The sequence below is a fragment of the Bombina bombina genome, chromosome 5 (assembly GCF_027579735.1).
Source record: "Bombina bombina isolate aBomBom1 chromosome 5, aBomBom1.pri, whole genome shotgun sequence".
Lineage (NCBI taxonomy): Eukaryota > Metazoa > Chordata > Amphibia > Anura > Bombinatoridae > Bombina > Bombina bombina.
Window position 1 is genome coordinate 24,450,467 of NC_069503.1, and position 27,956 is coordinate 24,478,422.

The 27,956-nt window shown below is 39.6% G+C and overlaps 1 protein-coding gene across 1 annotated transcript in view; it reads right to left on the minus strand.

The window, feature by feature from the left end:
• Positions 1–27,956, minus strand: part of LOC128661250 (uncharacterized) — a 138,306-nt gene that overhangs the window by 82,908 nt on the left and 27,442 nt on the right. Inside the window, exons 5-6 of the mRNA XM_053715526.1 lie at positions 18,133–18,651; positions 5,084–5,185 (exon numbers count right to left, since the gene is read on the minus strand). Coding sequence (XP_053571501.1) covers positions 5,084–5,185; positions 18,133–18,651 — 621 coding nt within the window. The remainder of the gene's footprint in view (positions 1–5,083; positions 5,186–18,132; positions 18,652–27,956) is intronic.

Consider the following 27,956-nt stretch of genomic DNA (forward strand, 5'->3'; position numbering starts at 1 on the left):
TAGCATGCTGTACAATGCTAATATATGCGGCTGTCAGTTACGCCTCCCATCTAGTATATTAAATCCTTAGAGAGCCCTGGGGATAAAGATGTCAGAACAATGCCCACCAATGTGTCGCTAAAGGGGATAAGTGTCAAGGCACTATTGGCCCCCAAACGTTATAACGATAGATAAAGGCTATGTAATCACAAACATTGAGATTTACAAAAAACTAACACATATTTTATGTCAGTGGGACAAAGGAAACAATAAAAACAATAAAAACAATAACGGCAAGTATTTTTGGAAATTAAATAACGGTTTTGTTATCTATTTCTCTTAAGTCCAAAGGGGTCAGATAATATTTTCTTTCTATAGCCATATTTTATATATCCATCATTATACTAGTAGATGGATTGAATGATCTCAAATATTATAATATGTGTTAACATATTGTCAAAGTGTATCTTAAACACACTTTGACAATATGTTAACACATATTATAATATTTGAGATCATTCAATCCATCTACTAGTATAATGATGGATATATAAAATATGGCTATAGAAAGAAAATATTATCTGACCCCTTTGGACTTAAGAGAAATAGATAACAAAACCGTTATTTAATTTCCAAAAATACTTGCCGTTATTGTTTTTATTGTTTTTATTGTTTCCTTTGTCCCACTGACATAAAATATGTGTTAGTTTTTTGTAAATCTCAATGTTTGTGATTACATAGCCTTTATCTATCGTTATAACGTTTGGGGGCCAATAGTGCCTTGACACTTATCCCCTTTAGCGACACATTGGTGGGCATTGTTCTGACATCTTTATCCCCAGGGCTCTCTAAGGATTTAATATACTAGATGGGAGGCGTAACTGACAGCCGCATATATTAGCATTGTACAGCATGCTAATGTTGCTAGCGGCTTGTCTATGTAATATCGCCGGACCGGAAGTGACGTCAACGGTTACGTCACTACCGGGTAGCTCCGATATTGGGCTTGAAACTGGTAAGCCAAAACAAAGATACCGGCAATCGAGAAAGAAACAACTGGATAAATCTAAGGCCATATACATGCCTTTTGAATGACCTATATATTTAGATATGTATAAAATTAATCCGGGAAAATTTATATACTTCCGGTTTGCCATATGGGGGAATCTTTTAGATGTTACACAGGAAGTGATGCTACACTTTATGGGGGAATCTTTTAGATGTTACACAGGAAGTGGAGGGGAATCTTTTAGATGTTACACAGGAAGTGATACTACACTTTATGGGGGAATCTTTTAGATGTTACACAGGAAGTGGAGGGATTTGGCGCCCAAACAATACAATTAATCAATTAAACTACCATATAGGCTACTTCTAAACTGTATATAAGGCCAGCTGCCATTACCAATATTCTAGTCTTGAGAAAGGCCCTTTTTTGAGGGCAGAAACGCGTTGACATATTGGTAAGCATTACTTTAATCTTTACTTCATTCTCATATTGGATACACTATGTTGTGAATTTCTTTTTTTACAGGGACACTTTTTAGGATACTATAGGAGCAGCTGACAGGTGCTAGGATCCAATCAGCTACTTCAGCAACCACACTCAGGAATTTGGATCTGTTAAAGTAACTAACATTGGAAGGAATCAATTTCCTCACTTTCACCTTGCTTTTCATCACCCTTTTTTTCCATTTTTTAGTTTTGATTGACTTATTTTTGTTCTTCACTAACATTTGTTGATCAACTTTTTGAATACTTTTTTGGATTATATTTTATATTTTATATTTTATTTTTTATGTTATTGCATATTGTGTATTTTATTTTTTATGTTATTGCATATTGTGTATTTTATTTTTTATGTTATTGCATATTGTGTATTTTATTTAATTATATCTTAACCTCACTGGATTAAGTAGCTAGCATTTTTATATCCATTTGCACTCACTCACTATTTGATTGTATCTATACAATTATTTTGCTACCCCCCTTTTTTTGCACTGCAGTGCATTTTTCTATTTTTTGGAACACTATTTTTGTAACACTAATTTTGAACACTATTGTTTGTATTATTGTTTATTAGTTTTTTGCTTGATGCACTTGCTACAGTTGTACTTAGGCTAATTCTGTTTTATCAGTATACACTCTTATTCTGGTGTACCACTCACACTGATCACCTGTTATTACCTCTGTTTTTATTGTAATTATCAGCTTTGGCCCTTTGAGCCGCTTCTGTAAGATATTCCTGTATTTGTAATTTTATTTATATGTGCTTTTTACATTTTTTATATATAGTCTTTTATTACTGATGCTTTTTAACATGGTTCATTAAATAATCTTCTTTTATCTCTCTGTGAGTATATTTATCCCTTGGCCTCTTGTTGGCGCTGTATTCACTTCTTACTTTTAGAAATACTAGGTGAGTATGAGATTCAGGATGAGAGCACAGAAATACTTGGTGAGTATGAGATTCAGGATGAGAGCACAGAAATACTTGGTGAGTATGAGATTCAGGATGAGAGCACAGAAATACTTGGTGAGTATGAGATTCAGGATGAGAGTGCAGAAATACTTGGTGAGTATGAGATTCAGGATGAGAGTGCAGAAATACTTGGTGAGTATGAGATTCAGGATGAAAGAGTAGAAATACTAGGTGAGTATGAGATTCAGGATGAGAGCGCAGAAATACTTGGTGAGTATGAGATTCAGGATGAGAGCATAGAAATACTTGGTGAGTATGAGATTCAGGATGAGAGCATAGAAATACTTGGTGAGTATGAGCTTCAGGATGAGAGCACAGAAATACTTGGTGAGTATGAGATTCAGGATGAGAGCCCAGAAGTACTTGGTGAGTATGAGATTCAGGATGAGAGCACAGAAATACTTGGTGAGTATGAGATTCAGGATGAGAGCACAGAAATACTTGGTGAGTATGAGATTCAGGATGAGAGCGCAGAAATACTTGGTGAGTATGAGATTCAGGATGAGAGCGCAGAAATACTTGGTGAGTATGAGATTCAGAATGAGAGCGTAGAAATACTTGGTGAGTATGAGATTCAGGATGAGAGCGCAGAAATACTTAGTGAGTATGAGATTCAGAATGAGAGCGTAGAAATACTTGGTGAGTATGAGATTCAGGATGAGAGCACAGAAATACTTGGTGAGTATGAGATTCAGGATGAGAGCACAGAAATACTTGGTGAGTATGAGATTCAGGATGAGAGCACAGAAATACTTGGTGAGTATGAGATTCAGGATGAGAGCGTAGAAATACTTGGTGAGTATGAGATTCAGGATGAGAGCATAGAAGTACTTGGTGAGTATGAGATTCAGGATGAGAGCGTAGAAATACTTGGTGAGTATGAGATTCAGGATGAGAGCGTAGAAATACTTGGTGAGTATGAGATTCAGGATGAGAGCACAGAAATACTTGGTGAGTATGAGATTCAGGATGAGAGCACAAAAATACTTGGTGAGTATGAGATTCAGGATGAGAGCACAGAAATACTTGGTGAGTATGAGATTCAGGATGAGAGCGCAGAAATACTTGGTGAGTATGAGATTCAGGATGAGAGCGCAGAAATACTTGGTGAGTATAAGATTCAGGATGAGAGCACAGAAATACTTGGTGAGTATGAGATTCAGGATGAGAGCGTAGAAATACTTGGTGAGTATAAGATTCAGGATGAGAGCGCAGAAATACTTGGTGAGTATGAGATTCAGGATGAGAGCGCAGAAATACTTGGTGAGTATGAGATTCAGGATGAGAGCGCAGAAATACTTGGTGAGTATGAGATTCAGGATGAGAGCGCAGAAATACTTGGTGAGTATGAGATTCAGGATGAGAGCGCAGAAATACTTGGTGAGTATGAGATTCAGGATGAGAGCGCAGAAATACTTGGTGAGTATAAGATTCAGGATGAGAGCACAGAAATACTTGGTGAGTATGAGATTCAGGATGAGAGCGTAGAAATACTTGGTGAGTATAAGATTCAGGATGAGAGCACAGAAATACTTGGTGAGTATGAGATTCAGGATGAGAGCACAGAAATACTTGGTGAGTATGAGAATCAGGATGAGAGCACAAAAATACTTGGTGAGTATGAGATTCAGGATGAGAGCGTAGAAATACTTGGTGAGTATGAGATTCAGGATGAGAGCACAGAAATACTTGGTGAGTATGAGATTCAGGATGAGAGCACAGAAATACTTGGTGAGTATGAGATTCAGGATGAGAGCACAGAAATACTTGGGGAGTATGAGATTCAGGATGAGAGCGCAGAAATACTTGGTGAGTATGAGATTCAGGATGAGAGCACAGAAATATTTGGTGAGTATGAGATTCAGGATGAGAGCACAGAAATACTTGGGGAGCATGAGATTCAGGATGAGAGCACAGAAATACTTGGTGAGTATGAGATTCAGGATGAGAGCACAGAAATATTTGGTGAGTATGAGATTCAGGATGAGAGCACAGAAATACTTGGGGAGCATGAGATTCAGGATGAGAGCGCAGAAATACTTGGTGAGTATGAGATTCAGGATGAGAGCACAGAAATACTTGGGGAGCATGAGATTCATGATGAGAGCGCAGAAATACTTGGTGAGTATGAGATTCAGGATGAGAGCGCAGAAGATCACAGCTCAGGGTTTTCATTTATCCCATGAGACAACAGGAACATGCATTTTCCCCTATATATAATACTAAAAACCAGGCAAGAAGTCTAAAGAAATATAAACTACTTACTATCAGTTGTATGTGCATTTGTTTTAGTCTTTATTGCGGTCACATAACACTCAGTGTCTGACTCTTCTTTCTCTGACTTCATGTCTGACCTCTCTGTAAAACCGGATGACAAGGAACAAGAAAACAGTCATAAATAGCTGGCAGACATAAAGTTACTGGTTAGTACTGGCAAAGGGTTTCTATTTCCGAGCTTTGCAGAAATCAAACTGCTTGATTCCGATTTAGAAGCCTCATATTGAGGATATACAATATATTTCATATCATATAAATATTACATACAACTAGCAAAGATCTTTCCCCCAAATATCCCTGATAAGGCAATAATGGAGCCCCAAACTAAGGTTATAAGGTACTCACCACCAGCAGTAACTGTATCTGTTTTAGTCACGCTACCCCCAACGTCCATCTCTTCTTTCTCTGACTTTACTTCTGAACTCTCCATAAAAAGTGTTGGGGTACCTAATAACAAACAATAGGGAGCCCCATCATACACAGTGTGCAGAAGACCTGATTGTAGGTCCCTATAATATAAATATATGTTGTGGTGTGGTTTGTCAGGAAACCAGTTTATTAACTAGTCCTAAAGCCTGTTCCACCCCTTGCTCTCTCTATCCCCCCTCTATTTTGCTCTCTCTGTGCCCTCTCTCTCTCTCTCTCTCCCCCTCTCTCTATTTTGCTCTCTCTCCCTCTCTTTTGCGCACTCTCTCCCCCTCTTTTGCTCTCTCCCCCTCTCTCTTGCGCTCTCCCCCCTCTTTTGCTCTCTCTCTCTCCCCCCTCTTTTGTTCCCTCTCTCCCCCCTCTTTTGTTCCCCCTCTCCCCTGCTCTCTCTCTCCCCCCTCTCTTTTGCTCTCTCTCTCCCCCCTCTCTTTTGCTCTCTCTCTCCCCCTCTCTTTTGCTCTCTCTTTCCCCCCTCTCTTTTGCTCTCTCTCTCCCCCCCTTTTTTGCTCTCTCTTTCCCCCCTCTCTTTTGCTCTCTCTCTCTCCCCCTCTATTTTGCTCTCTCTGTGCCCTCTCTCTCTCCCCCTCTCTTCTTCTCTCTCTCTCCCCCTCTCTCTATTTTGCTCTCTCTCCCCCCCTCTCTTTTGCTCTCTCTCCCTCTCTTTTGCACACTCTCTCCCCCTCTTTTGCTCTCCCCCCCTCTCTCTTGCGCTCTCCCCCCTCTTTTGCTTTCTCTCTCTCCCCCCTCTTTTGTTCCCTCTCTCCCCCCTCTTTTGTTCCCTCTCTCCCCCCTCTTTTGTTCCCCCTCTCCCCCCTCTCTTTTGCTCTCTCTCCCCCTCTCTTTTGCTCTCTCTTTCCCCCTCTCTTTTGCTCTCTCTCTCTCCCCCTCTTTTGCTCTCTCTTTCCCCCCTCTCTTTTGCTCTCTCTCTCCCCCCTCTTTTGCTCTCTCTCCCCCTATATTTTGCTCCTCCCCCCTCTCTTTTGCTGTCTCTCCCCCTCTTTTGCTCTCTCTCTCTCCCCCCTTTCTTTAGCTCTCTTTCCGCTATCTCTTTTGCTATTTCTCTCCATCTCTTTTGCCGTTTCTCTCCCTCTCTTTTGCTCTCTCTCTCTCCCCCTCTCATTTGCACTCTCCCCTCTCTTTTGCACTCTCCCTCCTCTCTTTTGCTCTCTCTCCCCCCTCTCTTTTGCTCTCTCCCCCTTCTCCCCCTCTCTTTATATGTCTCTCTCCCTCTCTTTTGATCTCTATATCTCCCCTCTTTTGCTCTCTCTTTCTCCCCTTCCTTTTGCTCTCCCTCCCCCTCTCTGTTGCTGTCTATCTCCCTCTCTTTTGCTCTCTCTATCCCCTCTCTTTTGCTCTCTCTATCCCCCCCTCTTTTGCTCTCTCCTATCCCCCTCTTTTGAGCTCTCTCTATCCCCCCCCCCCCTTTTGAGCTCTCTCTTTCACGGCCGCCCGCCCTCGCCCACGTCCGAGATGCCAAGAAGTTAGTCTGCTGAAGGCCAGGTGTGTTTAAATAATGCAGCTGCTCAGATCATCACTTGGGCTTGTATAATGTGAGGAATTAACAAATTGAGTCATTACTAGATAGTACAAGCACCTTAGGCTTTCTGAGCAAGTGCTGTGTTTAAAATGCCAGTGCAAGGAGCATACTTAAATACACTATTGAAACAGCTATAGCTTTTATTAGAAGCATTTTTGCTAATGCATGTATATTACAAAGTTCCTTCTGTTCAATACCGAAATGCACTCATGTGGTTTCCAATTTTGGCTGGAATATCCCTTTAAAACTAGATGAGAGTCTTATGGAGCTACCATGTAATCCCCCATTGGCTGGCAAGCAAGCTCCACTTGTATCACCAAACCATGAATAGGTAATGTTTAGGAAATTAGAAGAGCAATTCTACTAGATACTGGGCTAAAAATGTCTCCAAAATGGAGAAAATCGTTCAGCCTCATCAGAAATGTCTGGAGATATACGCCTAGATTTAGAGTTTTGCGGCCAAAGGGGTGCGTTAGCTACGCATGCTTTTTTCTGGCCGCACCTTTTAAATACCGCTGGTATTTAGAGTTTACAGAAGGGCTGCGTTAGGCTCCAAAAAAGGAGCGTAGAGCATAATTTACCGCCACTTCAACTCTCGATACCAGTGGTGCTTACGGACGCGGCCAGCTTCAAAAACGTGCTCGTGCACGATTCCCCCATAGGAAACAATCGGACAGTTTGAGCTGAAAAAAAACCTAACACCTGCAAAAAAGCAGCGTTCAGCTCCTAACGCGGCCCCATTGTTTCCTATGGGGAAACACTTCCTACGTCTGCACCTAACACCCTAACATGTACCCCGAGTCTAAACACCCCTAACCTTACACTTATTAACCCCTAATCTGCCGCCCCCACTATCGCTGACCCCTGCATATTATTATTATCCCTAATCTGCCGCTCCGTACACCGCCGCAACCTACATTATAGCTATGTACCCCTAATCTGCTGCCCCTAACACCGCCGACCCCTATATTATATTTATTAACCCCTAATCTGCCCCCCACAGCGTCGCCGCCAGCTACCTACAATAATTAACCCCTAATCTGCCGACCGCATCTCACCGCTACTATAATAAATGTATTAACCCCTAATCCGCCTCACTCCCGCCTCAATAACCCTATAAGAAATAGTATTAACCCCTAATCTGCCCTCCTTAACATCGCCGACACCTAACTTCAATTATTAACCCCTAATCTGCCGACCGGAGCGCACCGCTACTATAATAAATGTATTATCCCCTAAAGCTAAGTCTAACCCTAACACTAACACCCCCCTAAATTAAATATAATTTAAATCTAACAAAATAAATTAACTCTTATTAAATAAATTAATCCTATTTAAATCTAAATACTTACCTGTAAAATAAACCCTAATATAGCTACAATATAAATTCTAATTATATTGTAGCTATTTTAGGATTAATATTTATTTTACAGGCAACTTTGTAATTATTTTAACCAGGTACAATAGCTATTAAATAGTTAATAACTATTTAATAGCTAAAATAGTTAAAATAATAACAAAATTACCTGTAAAATAAATCCTAACCTAAGTTAAAATTAAACCTAACACTACACTATCAATAAATTAATTAAATACAATACCTACAAATAACTACAATTAAATAAACTAACTAAAGTACAAAAAATAAAAAAGAACTAAGTTACAAAAAATAAAAAAATATTTACAAACATTAGAAAAATATTACAACAATTTTAAACTAATTACACCTACTCTAAGCCCCCTAATAAAATAACAAAGACCCCCAAAATAAAAAAATGCCCTACCCTATTCTAAATTAAAAAAGTTCAAAGCTCTTTTACCTTACCAGCCCTGAAAAGGGCCATTTGCGGGGCATGCCCCAAATAATTCAGCTCTTTTGCCTGTAAAAAAAAACATACAATACCCCCCCCCAACATTACAACCCACCACCCACATACCCCTAATCTAGCCTCCGAAATCTTCATCCAAGCCCAAGCGGGGGCTGAAGAGTGACGTCCATCCTCCGGCTGAAGTCTGGATCCAAGCGGCGGCTGAAGAAATCCATCATCGGGCTGAAGTCTTGATCCAAGCGGGCGCTGAAGAAGTCCATCATCGGGATGAAGTCTTCTATTGGAACAGCCAATAGAATGCAAGCTCAATCTGATTGGCTGTTCGGATCAGCCAATCGGATTGAACTTGAATCTGATTGGCTGATTCCATCAGCCAATCAGAATTTTCCTACCTTAATTCCGATTGGCTGATAGAATCCTATCAGCCAATTGGAATTCGAGGGACGCCATCTTGGATGACGTCCCTTAAAGGAACCGTCATTCGGCGAGTAGGCGTCGGTAGAAGAGCATGGATCCGCGTCGGCTGGAAGATGATGGCTCCGGAAGAAAGAAGATTGAAGATGCGGCATCATAGAAGACTTCATCCCGATGATGGACTTCTTCAGCACCCGCTTGGATCAAGACTTCAGCCCGATGATGGATTTCTTCAGCCGCCGCTTGGATCCAGACTTCAGCCGGAGGATGGAAGTCACTCTTCAGCCCCCACTTGGGCTTGGATGAAGATTTCGGAGGCTTGGATGAAGACTTCAGAGGACGGATCGGTGAACCTGGTATGGTGAAGATAAGGTAGGAAGATCTTCAGGGGCTTAGTGTTAGGTTTATTTAAGGGGGGTTTGGGTTAGATTAGGGGTATGTGGGTGGTGGGTTGTAATGTTGGGGGGGGGTATTGTATGTTTTTTTTTTACAGGCAAAAGAGCTGAATTTTTTGGGGCATGCCCCGCAAATGGCCCTTTTCAGGGCTGGTAAGGTAAAAGAGCTTTGAACTTTTTTAATTTAGAATAGGGTAGGGCATTTTTTTATTTTGGGGGTCTTTGTTACCAGAGGGCGGTAAAAACCAGCGTTAGGAGCCTCTAACGCTGGTTTTGACGGATACCACCCAACTCTAAATCTAGGCCTTAGGAAGCTACTCTACTTGATCTGAAGTATAATACACACAGAGAGAAGCTCACTCTCAAGGAGAAGGAACAGCAAGCTCAATAACTTGTTAGCTATGGTGCTTTACCCCATGGGTGTTGCTTCTTTTTAGCCCAGTAATGCTAAAAGAAGCTGCTCCTAAGTGGTAACCGGGCTATTGAACAAGCCACTGAACTGTTGTTCGTTCCTGGCAGACTGCTTGTCTTTCTGTTTGTATTATGACCCTGGGGCAAGTCTCTTTAAGGGTAATGGGGGAAACCAGACATGGACTCCTTGCTCAATGTGCTTAGAGGAATATGGCTGCACCTCATTGATGAGGCCCAATGGAGGCCGAAACGATCGAAACAAGGTTGCCATTTACCTTGTTCAGAGGAGAATCGCCTGGTATTTCGGGGCTGGACTGACCTTGTTAGGATCAAACTGATATACTTCAGGTAAGTTTTCCTCTGTAAAAAGCAGAATTGGGCTAAAATGAACTACTCCCAGGTGGTAAACAGGCCATAGAACAAGCCACTGAGCTGTGTTCCTGGCAGACTGTTTCTCTTTCTGTTTATACTTGATCTGAAGTGTTTAATGACCAGTGAGGGATATATTATTAGATGTACAGTGTGTTATAACCAGAAATTACTATATTATTAGATGTGTAGTGTGTAATGACCACTGAGGGAAATAACATAAATTATGCTTACCAGATCATTTCCTTTCCATCTGTATGAGGAGAGTCCACGGCTTCATTCCTTACTTGTGGGAATACAAAACCTGGCCACCAGGAGGAGGCAAAGACACCCCAGCCAAAGGCTTAAATACCTCTCCCCACTCCCCTTATCCACCAGTCATTCTTCCGAGGGAACAAGGAACAGTAGGAGAAATATCAGGGTATAAAAGGTGTCAGAAGAATAACAAAAATGTAGCTCCGCCCAACGGAGAAAACGTTCGGGGTCCGTGGACTCTCCTCATACAAATGAAAAGGAAATCATCTGGTAAGCATAATTTATGTTTTCCATCTTAATATGAGTAGAGTCCACGGCTTCATTCCTTACTTGTGGGAAACATATACCCAAGCTCTAGAGGACAAAGAATAAAAACGGGAGGGTAAAAGAGAGGTGGACCCTATTCTGAGGGCACCACAGCCTGTAAAACTTTTCTCCCAAAAGCTGCTTCGTCAAAAACGTCAAATTTGTAAAACTTCGAAAAAGTATGTAAGGAGGACCAGATAGCCGCCCTACAAATCTGCTCCATAGAGGTCTCATTTTTGAAGGCCCAAGAAGAAGCCACAGCTCTAGTTGAATGAGCTGTAATCATCTGAGGAGGCTTATGACCCGCTGTTTCATATGCTAAGTGGATGATGCTCCTCAACCAAAAAGATAGGGAAGTGGAAGAAGCTTTCTGCCCTCTGCGCTTCCCAGAATAGACCACAAACAATGCCGAAGTCTGTGTAAAATATTTCGTAACCTGAAGATAGAATTTCAAAGCCCGAACCACATCCAAATTATGAAGTAATCGCTCCTTCGAAGAAGAAGGATTAGGACACAAGGAAGGAACCACGATCTCCTGATTGATGTTGCGGTCAGACACAATCTTAGGGAGAAAACCCAACCCAGTGCGAAGAACAGCCTTATCAGCATGAAAAAACTAGGTAAGGAGGCTCACATTGCAAGGCCGCCAACTCAGAGACTCTGCGTGTCGAAGCAATAGCCAATAGAAAAAGAACCTTCCAAGAAAGTAACTTAAAGGGACAGAATACACTCATTTTCATATAACTGCATGTAATAGACACTACTATAAAGAATAAGATGCACAGATACTGATATAAAAATCGAGTATTAAACTGTTTAAAAACTTACTTAGAAGCTTTCAGTTTAGGTAATTGACTGATGATATAAGCGCCTACTATATACCTATAGCCTAGGGAGGGTGTGCCTAGCATGCACCCAAATGTATAATAGAAAAAGGAGGGGGGGTCCCAGGCGCCAACCAACGGAGGCAGGTATTGATTGGTACTAAAAAGATGAATCTTGAAATATTCAAGGAATAGATGTGTCTCAATTTATTACATTCAAAACATAGAAAACAATATAAACCAATATTTCATGGATCCATGATGGTTTTTACAATGCATAAAAACATAAAAACATATAAAAATATTAAAACATTAAAACATGTGGACGTTGTATATAAACAGTAGCTGTGATGAGTCCTCTGTGTGGGGTGCTAGAAAGGTGTAGAAAGAGACTTTGCAAACAGTATATACCAAGTATATATAGTATATATATGACCTTGTGTGCTAGATACCGGATGTGAAAGGTATTGTTTATTGAATACCGGATCTTGAAGATTTATGGTCCGGTAGTATTCCTAAATAGTGACTAGTGTGTGTGCAAAGATATATAAAGATATAGAATATATGTAAACGATCCGTGGTGCTTCCAATCAAAAAAAGGGAAAAAATAGAGAAAATGTGGTGTGATGGTGTTAATCCATCATAACTAAATAATGATGGACATATAAAAAAATGATGATTAAAAAATTATTTCAATCCGAAAATGCCAAAATAAGTGTCATATGTCGCTTAAAAATCACTTGAACGATTAAAACAAAAACCCAATGCAATCCAAGTGTGAGTGTCTAAGTTCAAACAAATAAAAAAACCAGGTGTAATGTGATCAACAAAAAACAGTGTTGACTACGATGTCCTTGTTAAAAGTATATAATGCTTGATAGATGCTTGCTAGATGTGAGTATCACCAAGGTAGTTTTGATTGTAGTGAATATCACAGGAATTGTGAAGACATGTGTCTAACAAAGAGGACTTGAATACAAATACGATCCTTCCTGAAGAAACAGAAAAGGTATATGGTGCAGATTGTATAACAATAAAAAACAGCTAGAATAAGGCTTACCAGTGTCTACGCGTTTCGGCCTATGCTAGGCCTTTCTCAAGACTGGTTTATGGTTTATAGATAAGTGCCTTATATAGGGTGTTTTGACCTTTGATTAAATCGTGTATTACTTCCGGTTTCTAATCTTCCGGTATAGCCGTTTGTTAAAAATGTATCTTATTTTGCTCATTTAGTGGTTCTTAATAAAACCACTTACATCGAATTATGTCTACATATATTTTTCTAAGACATGGTATTCCTAAGGTTTTCAAATCTGAGTTTATAAATCATTTCTCCAATTTTGCCGTGACGTCACTTCCGGTGAGAGTTTTGTTAAACGCTTAATGTTAGCGATCAAGGACGATTTATACATGTTTGTAAGTGTTTGAAAAAACACTTACAAACATGTATAAATCGTCCTTGATCGCTAACATTAAGCGTTTAACAAAACTCTCACCGGAAGTGACGTCACGACAAAATTGGAGAAATGATTTATAAACTCAGATTTGAAAACCTTAGGAATACCATGTCTTAGAAAAATATATGTAGACATAATTCGATGTAAGTGGTTTTATTAAGAACCACTAAATGAGCAAAATAAGATACATTTTTAACAAACGGCTATACCGGAAGATTAGAAACCGGAAGTAATACACGATTTAATCAAAGGTCAAAACACCCTATATAAGGCACTTATCTATAAACCATAAACCAGTCTTGAGAAAGGCCTAGCATAGGCCGAAACGCGTAGACACTGGTAAGCCTTATTCTAGCTGTTTTTTATTGTTATACAATCTGCACCATATACCTTTTCTGTTTCTTCAGGAAGGATCGTATTTGTATTCAAGTCCTCTTTGTTAGACACATGTCTTCACAATTCCTGTGATATTCACTACAATCAAAACTACCTTGGTGATACTCACATCTAGCAAGCATCTATCAAGCATTATATACTTTTAACAAGGACATCGTAGTCAACACTGTTTTTTGTTGATCACATTACACCTGGTTTTTTTATTTGTTTGAACTTAGACACTCACACTTGGATTGCATTGGGTTTTTGTTTTAATTGTTCAAGTGATTTTTAAGCGACATATGACACTTATTTTGGCATTTTCGGATTGAAATAATTTTTTAATCATCATTTTTTTATATGTCCATCATTATTTAGTTATGATGGATTAACACCATCACACCACATTTTTTCTATTTTTTCCCTTTTTTTGATTGGAAGCACCACGGATCGTTTACATATATTCTATATCTTTATATATCTTTGCACACACACTAGTCACTATTTAGGAATACTACCGGACCATAAATCTTCAAGATCCGGTATTCAATAAACAATACCTTTCACATCCGGTATCTAGCACACAAGGTCATATATATACTATATATACTTGGTATATACTGTTTGCAAAGTCTCTTTCTACACCTTTCTAGCACCCCACACAGAGGACTCATCACAGCTACTGTTTATATATGTCATACAACCTGGTTATATTATTAAGTCAAAATTAGATTTGTAGCTTTTTCCAATAGTTAACACATATAGTTTCGAATGAGTTAAGCACATGGATAAAAAGCAGAATTAATATTAGTAATTGAAATGATTTGTATAAGGTAAATAATGCAGACTGGTATTTCTGAGGAAAAATAAACCTTTAAGTGTATTATGCACAGAATAGGTATTTGTCAAAAATAGAGACAAGTTGAATAATAGGCAAAAATAACAATGAAAATTACCGTTTGTTCTTACTTGAGGCAAAGTCAGTTTTGAGCTGAGAGAGATTGTACCTGAGCGAGACTGATATGTGACACACACACAGCAGGAGAGCAGCGATGTTGATTATGCAGCGTACGCTGAACAGGTCAGACAGGAGGAAGGATGCAGGGAGCGAGTGCTGTGTGGCTCCAGAGTATCAGCGTGTGAGGTGTAGAGACACAGTTGGTAGTCGGAGTGAGATGACGTCAGCGGTTCTGACTATGGGCTACGGCAAAAGGATAAATACCTTAGGTGAAGTTAGATGAAAACGATAAACCTTTGGGACACACTTTGAAAATGAAGTCTTGATCCAAAGTAGGTGATTCACAAAAAGTAGTTAAAGGCTTGAATGAAATAGAAGCGGAGGAACAGGAAGTTCTTCAGGAATACAACTTCAATAATCAAGCGTTAAACAGGTGCATCTGATAGCCTTTTATAGGTAATAAGTAAAGGTGGACAGAGAATTAAAGGTGGAATCATGACAGATCCCCCGTCTCAAGGCGGACCTGCTGGGAGCAAAGAACCAGGTTTGGAAGGGTTTTGAAGATGGAAATCACGAATTAGATCCGGAGCGTGAATATCACGTAGAGGAATCCAAGAGTCCTCCTCAGGACCATATCCTAACCAACGGACTAGATATTCGACCCGTCTCCAACGGTTGCGGGAATCCAAGATCTTTTCCACCTCGAATTCAGACTGGTCTGCGCACAATTCAGCATCGGAGGAATCGTCCCCGGGTAGCGAGTCTGAGGTACCAGAATAAGGTTTCAAGAGAGACACATGGAAAGATGGATGAATCCGTAGATGTTCTGGTAATTGGAGAACGACTGCATTAGGATTTAGGATTTTCTTAATCCTGAAGGGACCTATAAATTGGTTTGCCAATTTTTTACAGGGAACTTTCAGTTTTATATTTTTTGTGGATAACCATACACGATCCCCAGGTTTATATGGTGGTGGAGGTATATGTTTCCTGTCAAAATAAAACTTCTGTTTATCTTTTGCAGTCTCCAGATGTTTTTTCAATAAAGGCATGGAGTTTTTTAGTTCGGTAACATATTCGACAGCATAAGGTGAAGATGAGGTGGTGTTAGACGTGGGTATTGTTCTTGGATGATAACCATAAGAAGCAAAAAACGGTGTCATTTTAGTTGAGATGTTTATCGAATTATTGTAGGCGAATTCTGCCATCGGAAGCCAGTCTGACCAATCATCTTGAACTTGAGATATGTAACACCGGAGATACTGCTCTAATGTTTGATTTAGTCGTTCTGTCAAACCATTTGATTGTGGATGAAAAGCTGTTGTGTATCTAGGGGTGATCTTCAATAGACGACACAATTCCCTCCAGAATCTGGAGGTGAACTAAGTTCCCCTATCAGTAACTATTGAAAGTGGTAGACCATGTAATTTTACGATATGGTTGATGAAACAGTTAGCTGTGGTTGTTGCAGTGGGTATCTTCCTGAGAGGAATGAAATGTCCCATGCGGGTGAGATGATCAACAACTACTAGGATACAGGTGTAATTCTTTGAGGGTGGTAACTCTACAATGAAATCCATCGATATCATATGCCATGGTGTGTCAGGTATTGGTAGAGGAGCCAACAAACCAAATGGTTTATGCGGGATTCGTTTGGTTCGGGAACAAACTTGGCAGTCAGTGATATGGTTACATATATCTTGCTTCATTTTCGGCCACCAATATTCTCTATTCAATAACTCATGGGTTTTAGTAATACCTGGATGTCCTGATAGTGGAAGATTATGGAAATGATGAAGTAATTGTTTTCTTAATGTTGGTGGAACATACAAAAGTTTATGATTATGATATAAACCGGTCTTTGAGTCCTTAGTACAGATTGAAGGGATTGCGGAATCATTGAGTTGAGCATTTAGTAGATCAGAGTGGAATGAAGTAATAGAGGCTAAGAATCTGTGAGTGGGTATGATATTTTGTGCCTCTTCCTTTTCGGGTATATTCTGAAAAGTTCTGGATAGAGAATCTGCTTGAGTATTTTTTGATCCCGGTCTGTAGTGTATGAGATAGTTAAAGCGATCTAGAAAAAGGGACCATCGGACCTGACGTGAAGATAAAGTTTTGTTTTTCTTTAGATACTGTAAATTCTTGTGATCTGTTAGTACTAAAAAGGGTTTGGATGTGCCTTCTAGAATATGTCTCCAATGTTCCATGGCAACCTTTATTGCCAAAAGTTCTAGATCACCTACAGAGTAATTCCTTTCCGCTGGCGTCAAAAGTCGGGAATAAAAAGCAACAGGATGGTGAACTTGTGAACCAATGCGTCGTTGAGACAAAATTGCTCCAACACCAATATTTGATGCATCAACTTCTAAAGTGTAATCTGCCTCTGGATCAGGAAGCTGTAAAATGGGAGCCGAAGTAAAACATTTTTTTAGATGTTCGAAAGCTTTTTGTGCTTCATTTGTCCAACAAAATTTGGATTTTCCTGTCAATTTAGTTAAGGGTTGAGCAATGGTGGAATATCCCTGGATAAATCTTCGGTAGAAATTGGAAAAACCAAGAAACTTTTGGAGAGATTTTAAACTGGTGGGTGCAGGCCAGTCCAAAACAACCTTTACTTTGTCAGGATCCATTTCAATGCTAGTAGGGGAGATGATATAACCCAAGAATTTGATTGTCTTTACATGGAATTGACATTTCTCTAATTTAGCATAAAGATGGTGCTCTCTTAACCTCATTAAAACCCATCGTACGTGTTTGATGTGGTCAGTTATGTTCTTTGAATAAATTAAAATGTCATCTAGATATATCACTACGCAGATATCTAATAAATCCTTGAATATCTCATTTATAAAAAACTGAAAAGTTGCTGGAGCATTTGTCAAGCCAAAAGGCATAACATTGTACTGATATAAACCATAACGAGTTTTAAAAGCTGTTTTCCACTCATCCCCTTTCCTCATGCGTATGAGATTATATGCACCCTTCAAATCTAGTTTGGTGAAGATTTGAGCATCAGTTAATCTTTCTAGGAGTTCAGGGATGAGTGGAAGTGGGTAGCGATTTTTTACTGTAATTTCGTTTAAACCCCTATAATCAATAATAGGATGCATAGTACCATCCTTATTGGTTACAAAAAACATTCCAGCAGCTGCTGGAGACGTGGAGGTGGATATAAACCCTTTTTTTAAATTTTCGTCAAGATACTCTCTAAGGTATTGCAACTCTTTATTAGACATAGGATATATTTTACCAAAAGGTATGGTGGTATTAGGTTTAGTGTCTATAGGACAATCGAATGGTCTATGTGGTGGTAGATTTTCTGCCTCTTTAAGATTAAATACATCTGAAAACTCAAGGTATTCTGAGGGTATTTGAGGTTGTATGTGGTTTAGAGAGATTGTGGGGTAACAAGTAGTTGTACAGTACTGAGATGTAAATTGTATATTATTGTTAACCCAATCAATATTGGGGTTATGCTGATGTAACCAGGGGAATCCTAAAATGATAGGATGGATAGAGTTAGGTAGTATATCGAATGTGATATATTCAGTATGACCATTACCTGTAGTAGTGAGTAGCGGAATAGTGTGGTGTGTTATTAGACCTTTTAAATGAGTGGAGCCATCAATAACTTTTACAAGTACAGGGAATTGCTTTAACACACTGGGTATTTTATTTTTAGTAATATAGGTTTGATCCATGAACATGCCAAAAGCCCCTGAATCGATCATGGCCTCATTCAGTAGAAGATGTTGATCCCACTGCAAAGACAATGAAATGGTTAAGTGTGATATCATTTTAGAATTAATTTGAGGGTTAACTATCAGTATCTTACCCCTCTTCTGGCGGATTAGAGTTGGACAGGTGGATACTGTGTGGTCCTTGTTTCCACAGTACATACATAGATTTAAACTTCTTCTTCGTTGTTTTTCTTCGTATGTTAGTGGACCTTTTATAGTGCCAATTTCCATAGGTACAGGACTTGAGGATGGATGCTGTACTTGTGGTAAATGATACTTCTTTGTATAGGATTCAGTTGGAACCTTTTCAGCACGGCGTTCCCTGAATCTCCTATCCATTGAGATAGAAATCTTTATGAGAGATTCAAGCGTGTCTGGGAACTCAATACGAGAGAGCTCATCTTTCAAATGTTCTGATAGTCCCAGGCGAAACTGATTACGTAGAGAGACTGAATTCCACTGAGATTTTGTAGCCCATAGTTGAAACTCTGCAACGTAGTCTTCAACTGGCCGTTTGCCCTGCTTGAGTGTTCTCAAGTTGTTTTCAGCAGTGAGTTGGGTGTTGCGGTCTTCATACAATAAGGCCATTGCGTTAAAGAAATCGTCCAGAGATCCTAAAATGGGATCATTAGCCTCAAAAAATTTATCTGCCCATAATCTGGGTTCCCCACTTAAATATGAAATCACAGTGCATACTTTTACTCTATCAGAATAATATGTCTTAGGTTTCATAGAGAACATGAGTAAGCATGCGTTGCGAAATTCACGAAAACGGGTGCGTGGACCAGCAAACACACTTGGAGGGTTAATTTTTGGTTCAGGGTGTTCAGTTGTTTTTTGTGTAATAAAGTCATTCAATATACGTTTCAAGGTATTATTTTCATTTTTTAATTCTGTTAAACCCTGGGCTAATATCTCCACTTTTTGATTTAAACTGGTTATTTCGTTTGCCATTGCTGCAGGATCCATATCTCAGAGTCACTTTATGTAATTTTAAGGCTTGATTATTCTGTCATACAACCTGGTTATATTATTAAGTCAAAATTAGATTTGTAGCTTTTTCCAATAGTTAACACATATAGTTTCGAATGAGTTAAGCACATGGATAAAAAGCAGAATTAATATTAGTAATTGAAATGATTTGTATAAGGTAAATAATGCAGACTGGTATTTCTGAGGAAAAATAAACCTTTAAGTGTATTATGCACAGAATAGGTATTTGTCAAAAATAGAGACAAGTTGAATAATAGGCAAAAATAACAATGAAAATTACTGTTTGTTCTTACTTGAGGCAAAGTCAGTTTTGAGCTGAGAGAGATTGTACCTGAGCGAGACTGATATGTGACACACACACAGCAGGAGAGCAGCGATGTTGTTTATGCAGCGTACGCTGAACAGGTCAGACAGGAGGAAGGATGCAGGGAGCGAGTGCTGTGTGGCTCCAGAGTATCAGCGTGTGAGGTGTAGAGACACAGTTGGTAGTCGGAGTGAGATGACGTCAGCGGTTCTGACTATGGGCTACGGCAAAAGGATAAATACCTTAGGTGAAGTTAGATGAAAACGATAAACCTTTGGGACACACTTTGAAAATGAAGTCTTGATCCAAAGTAGGTGATTCACAAAAAGTAGTTAAAGGCTTGAATGAAATAGAAGCGGAGGAACAGGAAGTTCTTCAGGAATACAACTTCAATAATCAAGCGTTAAACAGGTGCATCTGATAGCCTTTTATAGGTAATAAGTAAAGGTGGACAGAGAATTAAAGGTGGAATCATGACAATATACAACGTCCACATGTTTTAATGTTTTAATATTTTTATATGTTTTTATGCATTGTAAAAACCATCATGGATCCATGAAATATTGGTTTATATTGTTTTCTATGTTTTCTATGTTCTGAATGTAATAAATTGAGACACATCTATTCCTTGAATATTTCAAGATTCATCTTTTTAGTACCAATCAATACCTGCCTCCGTTGGTTGGCGCCTGGGACCCCCCCACTCCTTTTTCTAAGCTTTCAGTTTAGCTCTGTTGAAAAGGCAGCTGGAAAGCCCACTGCAAGTGGGAAATAAGACACCAAATTCAAATTCAAACTCCAAGGAGGAGTGTAATGTCTAAACACAGGTCTGATTCTAGACAGAGCCTGAACAAAAGCCTGGATATCAGGAAGCTCAGCGAGCCTCTTGTGTAATAACACCAATAGAGCCGAAATCTGTACCTTTAAGGAACTAGCAGCAAGTCCCTTCTCCAAACCGTCTTGGAGAAAGGAAAGAATCATGGATACCCTGACCTTATGCCTTATGTTCTTCACACCAGAATAAGTAGGTCCTCCTCACCTTATGATAGATGCGACGGGTGACCGGCTTTCTAGCTTGAATGAGAGTATCAATCACTCTCTCAGAAGAATCTCTCTTGGCTAGGACTAAGCGTTCAATCACCACGCAGTCAGCCTCAGAGAATCTAGATTTTGATGAACAAAGGGACCCTGTAACAGCAGATCCCTGCGACAAGGACCTCCATGGAGGAGATGATGACATCCCCACCAGGTACGCAAACCACATCCTTCGCGGCCACGATGTAGCAATTAGAATAATCAAAGCTTGCTCCTGCTTGCTGCGGGCCACTACCCGAGGTAGCAGTGGCAACGGTGATTTTTTTTTTTAAACTAGGTTGAACCCCCAGGGCACTGCTATGGCATCTATTAGCTCTGCCTGGGGATCTCTGGACCGCGACCCGTATATGGGTAGCTTGGTATTGAGTCTGGACACCATGAGATCTATGTCCGTGTCCGCCATCTGTTGCAAATCTCCGCAAACACCTCGGGATGGAGAGACTATTCCCCCAGATGAAACGATTGTCTGCTGATAAAGTCCGCTTCCCAGTTGTCCACACCCGGAATGTGGATCGCTGACAGCGAGCAGTTGTGGGCCTGTGCCCAATCCAGAATCCGAGATACTTCCCTCATGGCTAGGGAGCTTCTCGTTCACCGCTGATGGTTGATGTAAGCCACCGAGGTAATGTTGTCCGATTGGAATCTGTTAAACTGGGACGAACCTAGAAGAGGCCAAGCCTTCAGAGCGTTATAGATCGCTCGAAGTTCCAGAATGTTGATCGGGAGAAGAGATTTCTCTCAAGTCCACAGGCCCTGTGCCTTCCTGGCACCCCAAACAGCTCCCCATCCTGATAGACTTGCGTCTGTAGTCACAATCTCCCAGGATGGTCTCATGAAGGATGTCCCTTGGGACAGGAGATCTGGACAGAGCCACCAAGAGAGCGATTCTCTCGATTGGTAGTCCAGAGAAATCTGTTGGGATAGATCAGAGTGATCACCGTTTCATTGCCTCAGCATGCATAACTGCAGAGGTCTGAGATAGAACCTGGCAAATGGGATGATATCTATGCTGGACACCATGAGCCCAATCACCTCCATACACTGGGGCACAGATGGCCTTAAGGAGGTCTGGAGGACAAGACAACTGGAAGTAATTTTGCAACGTCTCTGGTCAGTAAAAAAATATGTTCATGGATACAGAATCTATTATCGTGCCCAGGAATTCCACTCTGCTACTGGGAACCATAGAACTCTTTCCTAAGTTTATCTTCCATCTATGAGATTGAAGAAGAAGAGCTCTCAAATGGTCTTCTGCCAGCAGACAGGACGGAGCTTGGACCAGAATGTCGTCTAAATAAGGCGCCACTGCAATACCTCTGGATCTCGCCATCGTGAGCAGAGCCCCCAGAACCTTTGTAAAGACTTTTGGAGCAGTAGCTAGACTAAAAGGAAGAGCTAAAAACTGGAAGTGCTGATCCAGAAAAGCTAATCTTAAGAACTTGAAGTGATCCTTGTGTATTGGCACATGAAGGTAAGCATCCTTCAAGTCTATCGTGGTCATGAACTATCCCTCTTGAATTAAGGGCAGAATAGACCTGATCGTCTCCATCTTAAACTTGTTTAAGCACTTTTGGACCAGAATTGGGCAAAAGATACCCTCCTTCTTTGGGACAACAAAAAGGTTTGAGTAGTATCCCAGACCTCCCTCTGCTAGAGTTACTGGTACAATGACTCCTAGGGGGGAGAGATCCCTCACACACCCTAGAAAGGTGTCTTGTTTTTCTGGTCTTGAAGACAGGTTTGATAAATTTGATAATCTGCCCCAGGGTGGATGAGATTTGAAACCTATCCTGTAACCCTGGGCAGTGACCTCCAGAACCTAAGGGTCTTGCACGTCTCCCATCCAAGCCTAAACGGATCGGGGGCCGCCCCTTCATGACGATTTTGTCTAGAAGGGCTTCTTGTTTTGCTTGGATTTGTTCCAAGATTGAGATGGTTTCCAAGTTCCCTTGGACTGATCAGGTTTCACGGAAGGCTGCTGGAATTGGGACTTATCCGAATGAAAAGGGACGAAAATTAGGACCCTGTCCTTTAGCTTTATTCTTCTTATCCTGTGGTGAAAAAGGGCCCTTGCCCCCAGTGACCGTGGCTATGATAGAGTCCAGTCCTGGACCAAAAAGAACCTTCCCCTTAAATGGAAGGGAAAGTAATCTAGATTTCAAAGTCATGTCAGCAGACCAAGACTTCAACCATAGAGCCCTACGGGCTAGAACAGAAAAATCTGATGTCTTGGCATTCAAGCGGATAATCTGCATATTTGCATCACAAATAAACGAATTAGCTACCTTCAAAGCCTTAATTCTTTCCTGGATTTCATTGAGGGGAGTCTCCACCTCGATCATCTCCGACAGATAATCACACCAATAGGTAGCGTCTCCAGCCAATGCAGCAACCGCCGCTGCAGGCTGAAATAGAAATCCTCTGTGCTGAAACATCTTTCTTAACAGAGTTTCTAGCTTCTTATCCATGGGCTCCTTAAACGACGAACTATGCTCAAGCGGGAAAGTGGTGCGTTTAGCAAGTGTGGAGATAGCTCCATCCACTTTTGGGACATATCCCCACAACTCTAATTGGGAGTCAGGAACCGGGAACAATTTCTTAAAGGAAGGAGGGGAAAAAGAGGATCCAAGCCTTTCCCATTCAATCTTAATGATATTTACCATCTTTACGGGAACTGGGAAAGTTTGTGGCACCACCCTGTCCTCATAAACCTTATCAAGCTTAGGAATAGAAGGTTTCACGGGTAACTTAGGTTCCGGAATCTCTAACGTAGCCAACACTTCCTTTAAAAGAAAGCGTAAGTGCTCTATACTAAATCTAAAGTCTGGTTCCTCCGCAGCCGGAGGCCTAGAGGCAGCCGATTCCGACCCAGAAGGAGCCTCCTCTAAAGTATCAGAGGCATCAACATCAGCAGATAATCTAGCATCAGGTAAATCCAACAAGTTGGTAGATGACCCCTGGGAAGGATAGCAGTATTTAACCTTTCGCTTGCGCTTGGCAGTGCGAGGTAAAGTCTGGCGGTAACAGGGCCCCTCCCGAAGGAGGATTATTAGTGCAATGGGGAGCTGCATGTGTCATAGGAGATGATTGCAGGGAACGCACTTCACGGGACGGAGACCCCACAGAGGTGGATGTCTCAGTGGTACTAAACAACTTGTTCTTTTTAGAAATAACTACTTTATCAGGGCATGTAGAACATAATTGAGCCAGTGGCTATACCATAGCCTCCTCACAATAAAAACAGGTATTATATTTGGTTAAAGAGGGAGTACCCTCTAACGCATCAGAGTCCTCCATAGCCTACGCTTTTACAATGGACTACAGATAATTAAATGGCACCTTTACACCCCCAATGGCCGGGGCACTCACCACCTTCTATGACCCAGGCCCCACAGAGAAACCGCTTCGTCTGCTGCAAACCGCACGGTCAGGAAAGAGGACATTAACTAGGCCACACCCGGTCACATGGAGTGCCATGCATGACCGTCCCTGCTGCAGGGAGAAAAACACGCCAAACTGACAGGCTGCACAGTTATCCAAAATGAAAGTAAAACCTGAATGTTCTAACATCTGCCAGAGCCACATCTCACAGATGTTGCAGCATACAACATAATAAAGTAAATCATGTATAAATCCCCCCCTGTTCAATAATCCCCTTCCGGAGATATTAACCCTTAATACAGATAAAGGAGTCACACTGTGACCCTGTCTTCTTACGTTATCATATAAGATAAAATTAAACGATCTTACCGGAATCATCGCCGTGGAACAGACACACAGCGTCTCAAGTTTGACAGTCTTGTAGCATCGCATCTGACATGGACTTGAGTGAAAGAAGCAGGCAGTGAAACTCATCAACACTGATTGCTAAGGAGTTGTTAATACGAGTCTGGATGGTTTTGCAGAAAGACTCTCCCTGCATCTCCAGACCCTAACATTCGTCAATGCTCTCAATGAAACGGTGACAAGACTACTTAAAACTCCAGTCCCATAGCGAAGAGTACTAGCCTCCATAAGAGACTACTCTGAATCTTCTGATACTTCTCTGCCATCCTCCTGTGACAAAAGGCAAATAATGACTGGGGGGATGAGGGGAGTGGGGGAGGTATTTAAGCCTTTGGCTGTGGTGTCTTTGCCTCCTCCTGGTGGCCAGGTTCTGTATTTCCACACAAGTAAGGAATGAAGCCGTGGACTCTCCTCATATTAAGATGGAAATTATTATATGTGTAGTGTTTAATGACCGGTTAGGGCTATATTATTATAAAACAGGACTACATGACACAGATTACAGCACATTATACAGTACCACAGCCTATATATATCTAATCACATGACTACATGACACACACACACACACAGATTACAGCACATTATACAGTACTACAGCCTATATATATCTAATCACAGGGCTACATGACACACACACAGATTACAGCACATTATACAGTACCACAGCCTATATATATCTAATCACAGGACTACATGACACACACACACAGAGATTACAGCACATTATACAGTACCCCAGCCTATATATATCTAATCACAGGACTACATGACACACACACAGATTACAGCACATTATACAGTACCACAGCCTATATATATATATATATAATCACAGGGCTACATGACACACACTCACACAGATTACAGCACATTATACAGTACCACAGCCTATATATATCTAATCACAGGGCTACACGACACACACACACACACAGATTACAGCACATTATACAGTACCACAGCCTATATATATATATATATATATATATATATATATATATATATATATATATAAAATCACAGGGCTACAGGAGTCTGACTACATTACACACATATTACAGTATATATATATATCACATGACTACATTACACACCTATTACAGTATAATATATATATCACATGACTACATTACACACATATTACAGTATAATATATATATCACATGACTACATTACACACATATTACAGTATAATATATATATATCACATGACTACATTACACACATATTACAGTATAATATATATATCACATGACTACATTACACACATATTACTGTATAATATATATATCACATGACTACATTACACACATATTACAGTATAATATATATATCACATGTCTACATTACACACATATTACAGTATAATATATCACATGACTACATTACACACATATTACAGTATAATATATCACATGACTACAGTACACACATATTACAGTATAATATATCACATGACTACATTACACACATATTACAGAATATATATATATATATATATATATCACATGGCTACATTACACACATATTACAGTATAATATATATCACATGACTACATTACACACATATTACTGTATAATATATCACATGACTACATTACACACATATTACAGTATAATATATATATATATATATATATCACATGACTACATTACACACATATTACAGTATAATATATCACATGACTACATTACACACATATTACAGTATAATATATATATTACATGACTACATTACACACATATTACAGTATAATATATATATCACATGACTACATTACACACATATTACAGTATGTATATATATATATATATCACATGACTACATTACACACATATTACAGTATGTATATATATATATCACATGACTACATTACACACATTACAGTATAATATATATATCACATGAATACATTACACACATATTACAGTATAATATATATATAATATATCACATGACTACATTACACACATATTACAGTATAATATATCACATGACTACATTACACACATATTACAGTATAATGTATCACATGACTACATTACACACATATTACAGTATAATATATATCACATGACTACATTACACACATATTACAGTATAATATATCACATGACTACATTACACACATATTACAGTATAATGTATCACATGACTACATTACACACATATTACAGTATAATATATATATCACATGACTACATTACACACATATTACAGTATAATATATATATATATCACATGACTACATTACACACATATTACAGTATAATATATATATATCACATGAATACATTACACACATATTACAGTATAATATATAGATCACATGACTACATTACACACATATTACAGTATAATATATATAGATCACATGACTACATTACACACATTACAGTATAATATATATATCACATGAATACATTACACACAAATTACAGTATAATATATAGATCACATGACTACATTACACACATATTACAGTATAATATATATATCACATGAATACATTACACACCTATTACAGTATGTATATATATATATATATAGATAGATCACATGACTACATTACACACAAATTACAGCATAATATACATTTACTTATCTCATGCACTCACCTTGCTGCAGTTACACAGAAAGTGTATTGAAGGAACAACACAACTTCAACTCACTGAGAAAGATCGGATCTAGTTCCCATCCGGCTAAAGGACCTGTGATGTCACAAATGTCACATGACTGTTGTGATCTATTCGTACAAAACAGTAAAGGAAGGAGGGAGATGAGAAGGGTCTAGCTGCAGCTCCACTCTAGACAGGAAACATGTGACCTCCACTCAAAGCTTTTTTTTTTTTTAAATCAACTTTAATGTAACAAACAACCTATAGACAATCATTCTGAAAACAAAACATTTTGCAGCTTTCTTGTTCTTCTTAATGTGAACTCACAGTGGTTACCTTATAAATGACAATCAGCATAAACCACTGGGAGTGCACATTAAGAAGAACAAGAAAGCTGCAAAATGTTTCGTTTTCAGAATGATTGTCTATAGGTTGTTACATTAAAGTTGATTAAAAAAATAAAAGCTTTGAGTGTAGGTCACATGTTTCATGTCTAGAGTCAGTGGAGGTCACATGTTTCCTGTATAGAGTCAGCAGAGGTCACATGTTTCCTGTCTAGAGTCAGTGGAGGTCACATGTTTCCTGTCTAGAGTCAGTGGAGGTCACATGTTTCCTGTCTAGAGTCAGTGGAGGTCACATGTTTCCTGTCTAGAGTCAGTGGAGGTCACATGTTTCCTGTCTAGAGTCAGCAGAGGTCACATGTTTCCTGTCTAGAGTGGAGCTCCAGTCTGCAGCTAGACTACTTTGAGGGAGGTTGAGATGTTTAGGGACGCACTGTGCCCCATCATCATGATATGTCTTTATCTGTTACTCATGGTGAAGAATTCATATGATTTTTATAGAATAGACACAGGACACGGTAATAAATATTAACCTGCTGTGTGCAGTCTAGTTCCCTATTCAGCAGCTGACCTCTGGGAATATATATTTTAGTAGAGTTGATCTGGAATAGGCCAGGATGGGAACTAGTTACAGCCCTTTACACTAATTTGTCAAAATTAAACAATCAGTAAAAGAGTTAGTGGAGTCCATTTTCAAGCAGCTTTATTTATAGTTTCAATTAAACTGACACCACAGAGAGTCACTGTATACATGTGAGTGACAGGCTGAGTGTGAAGG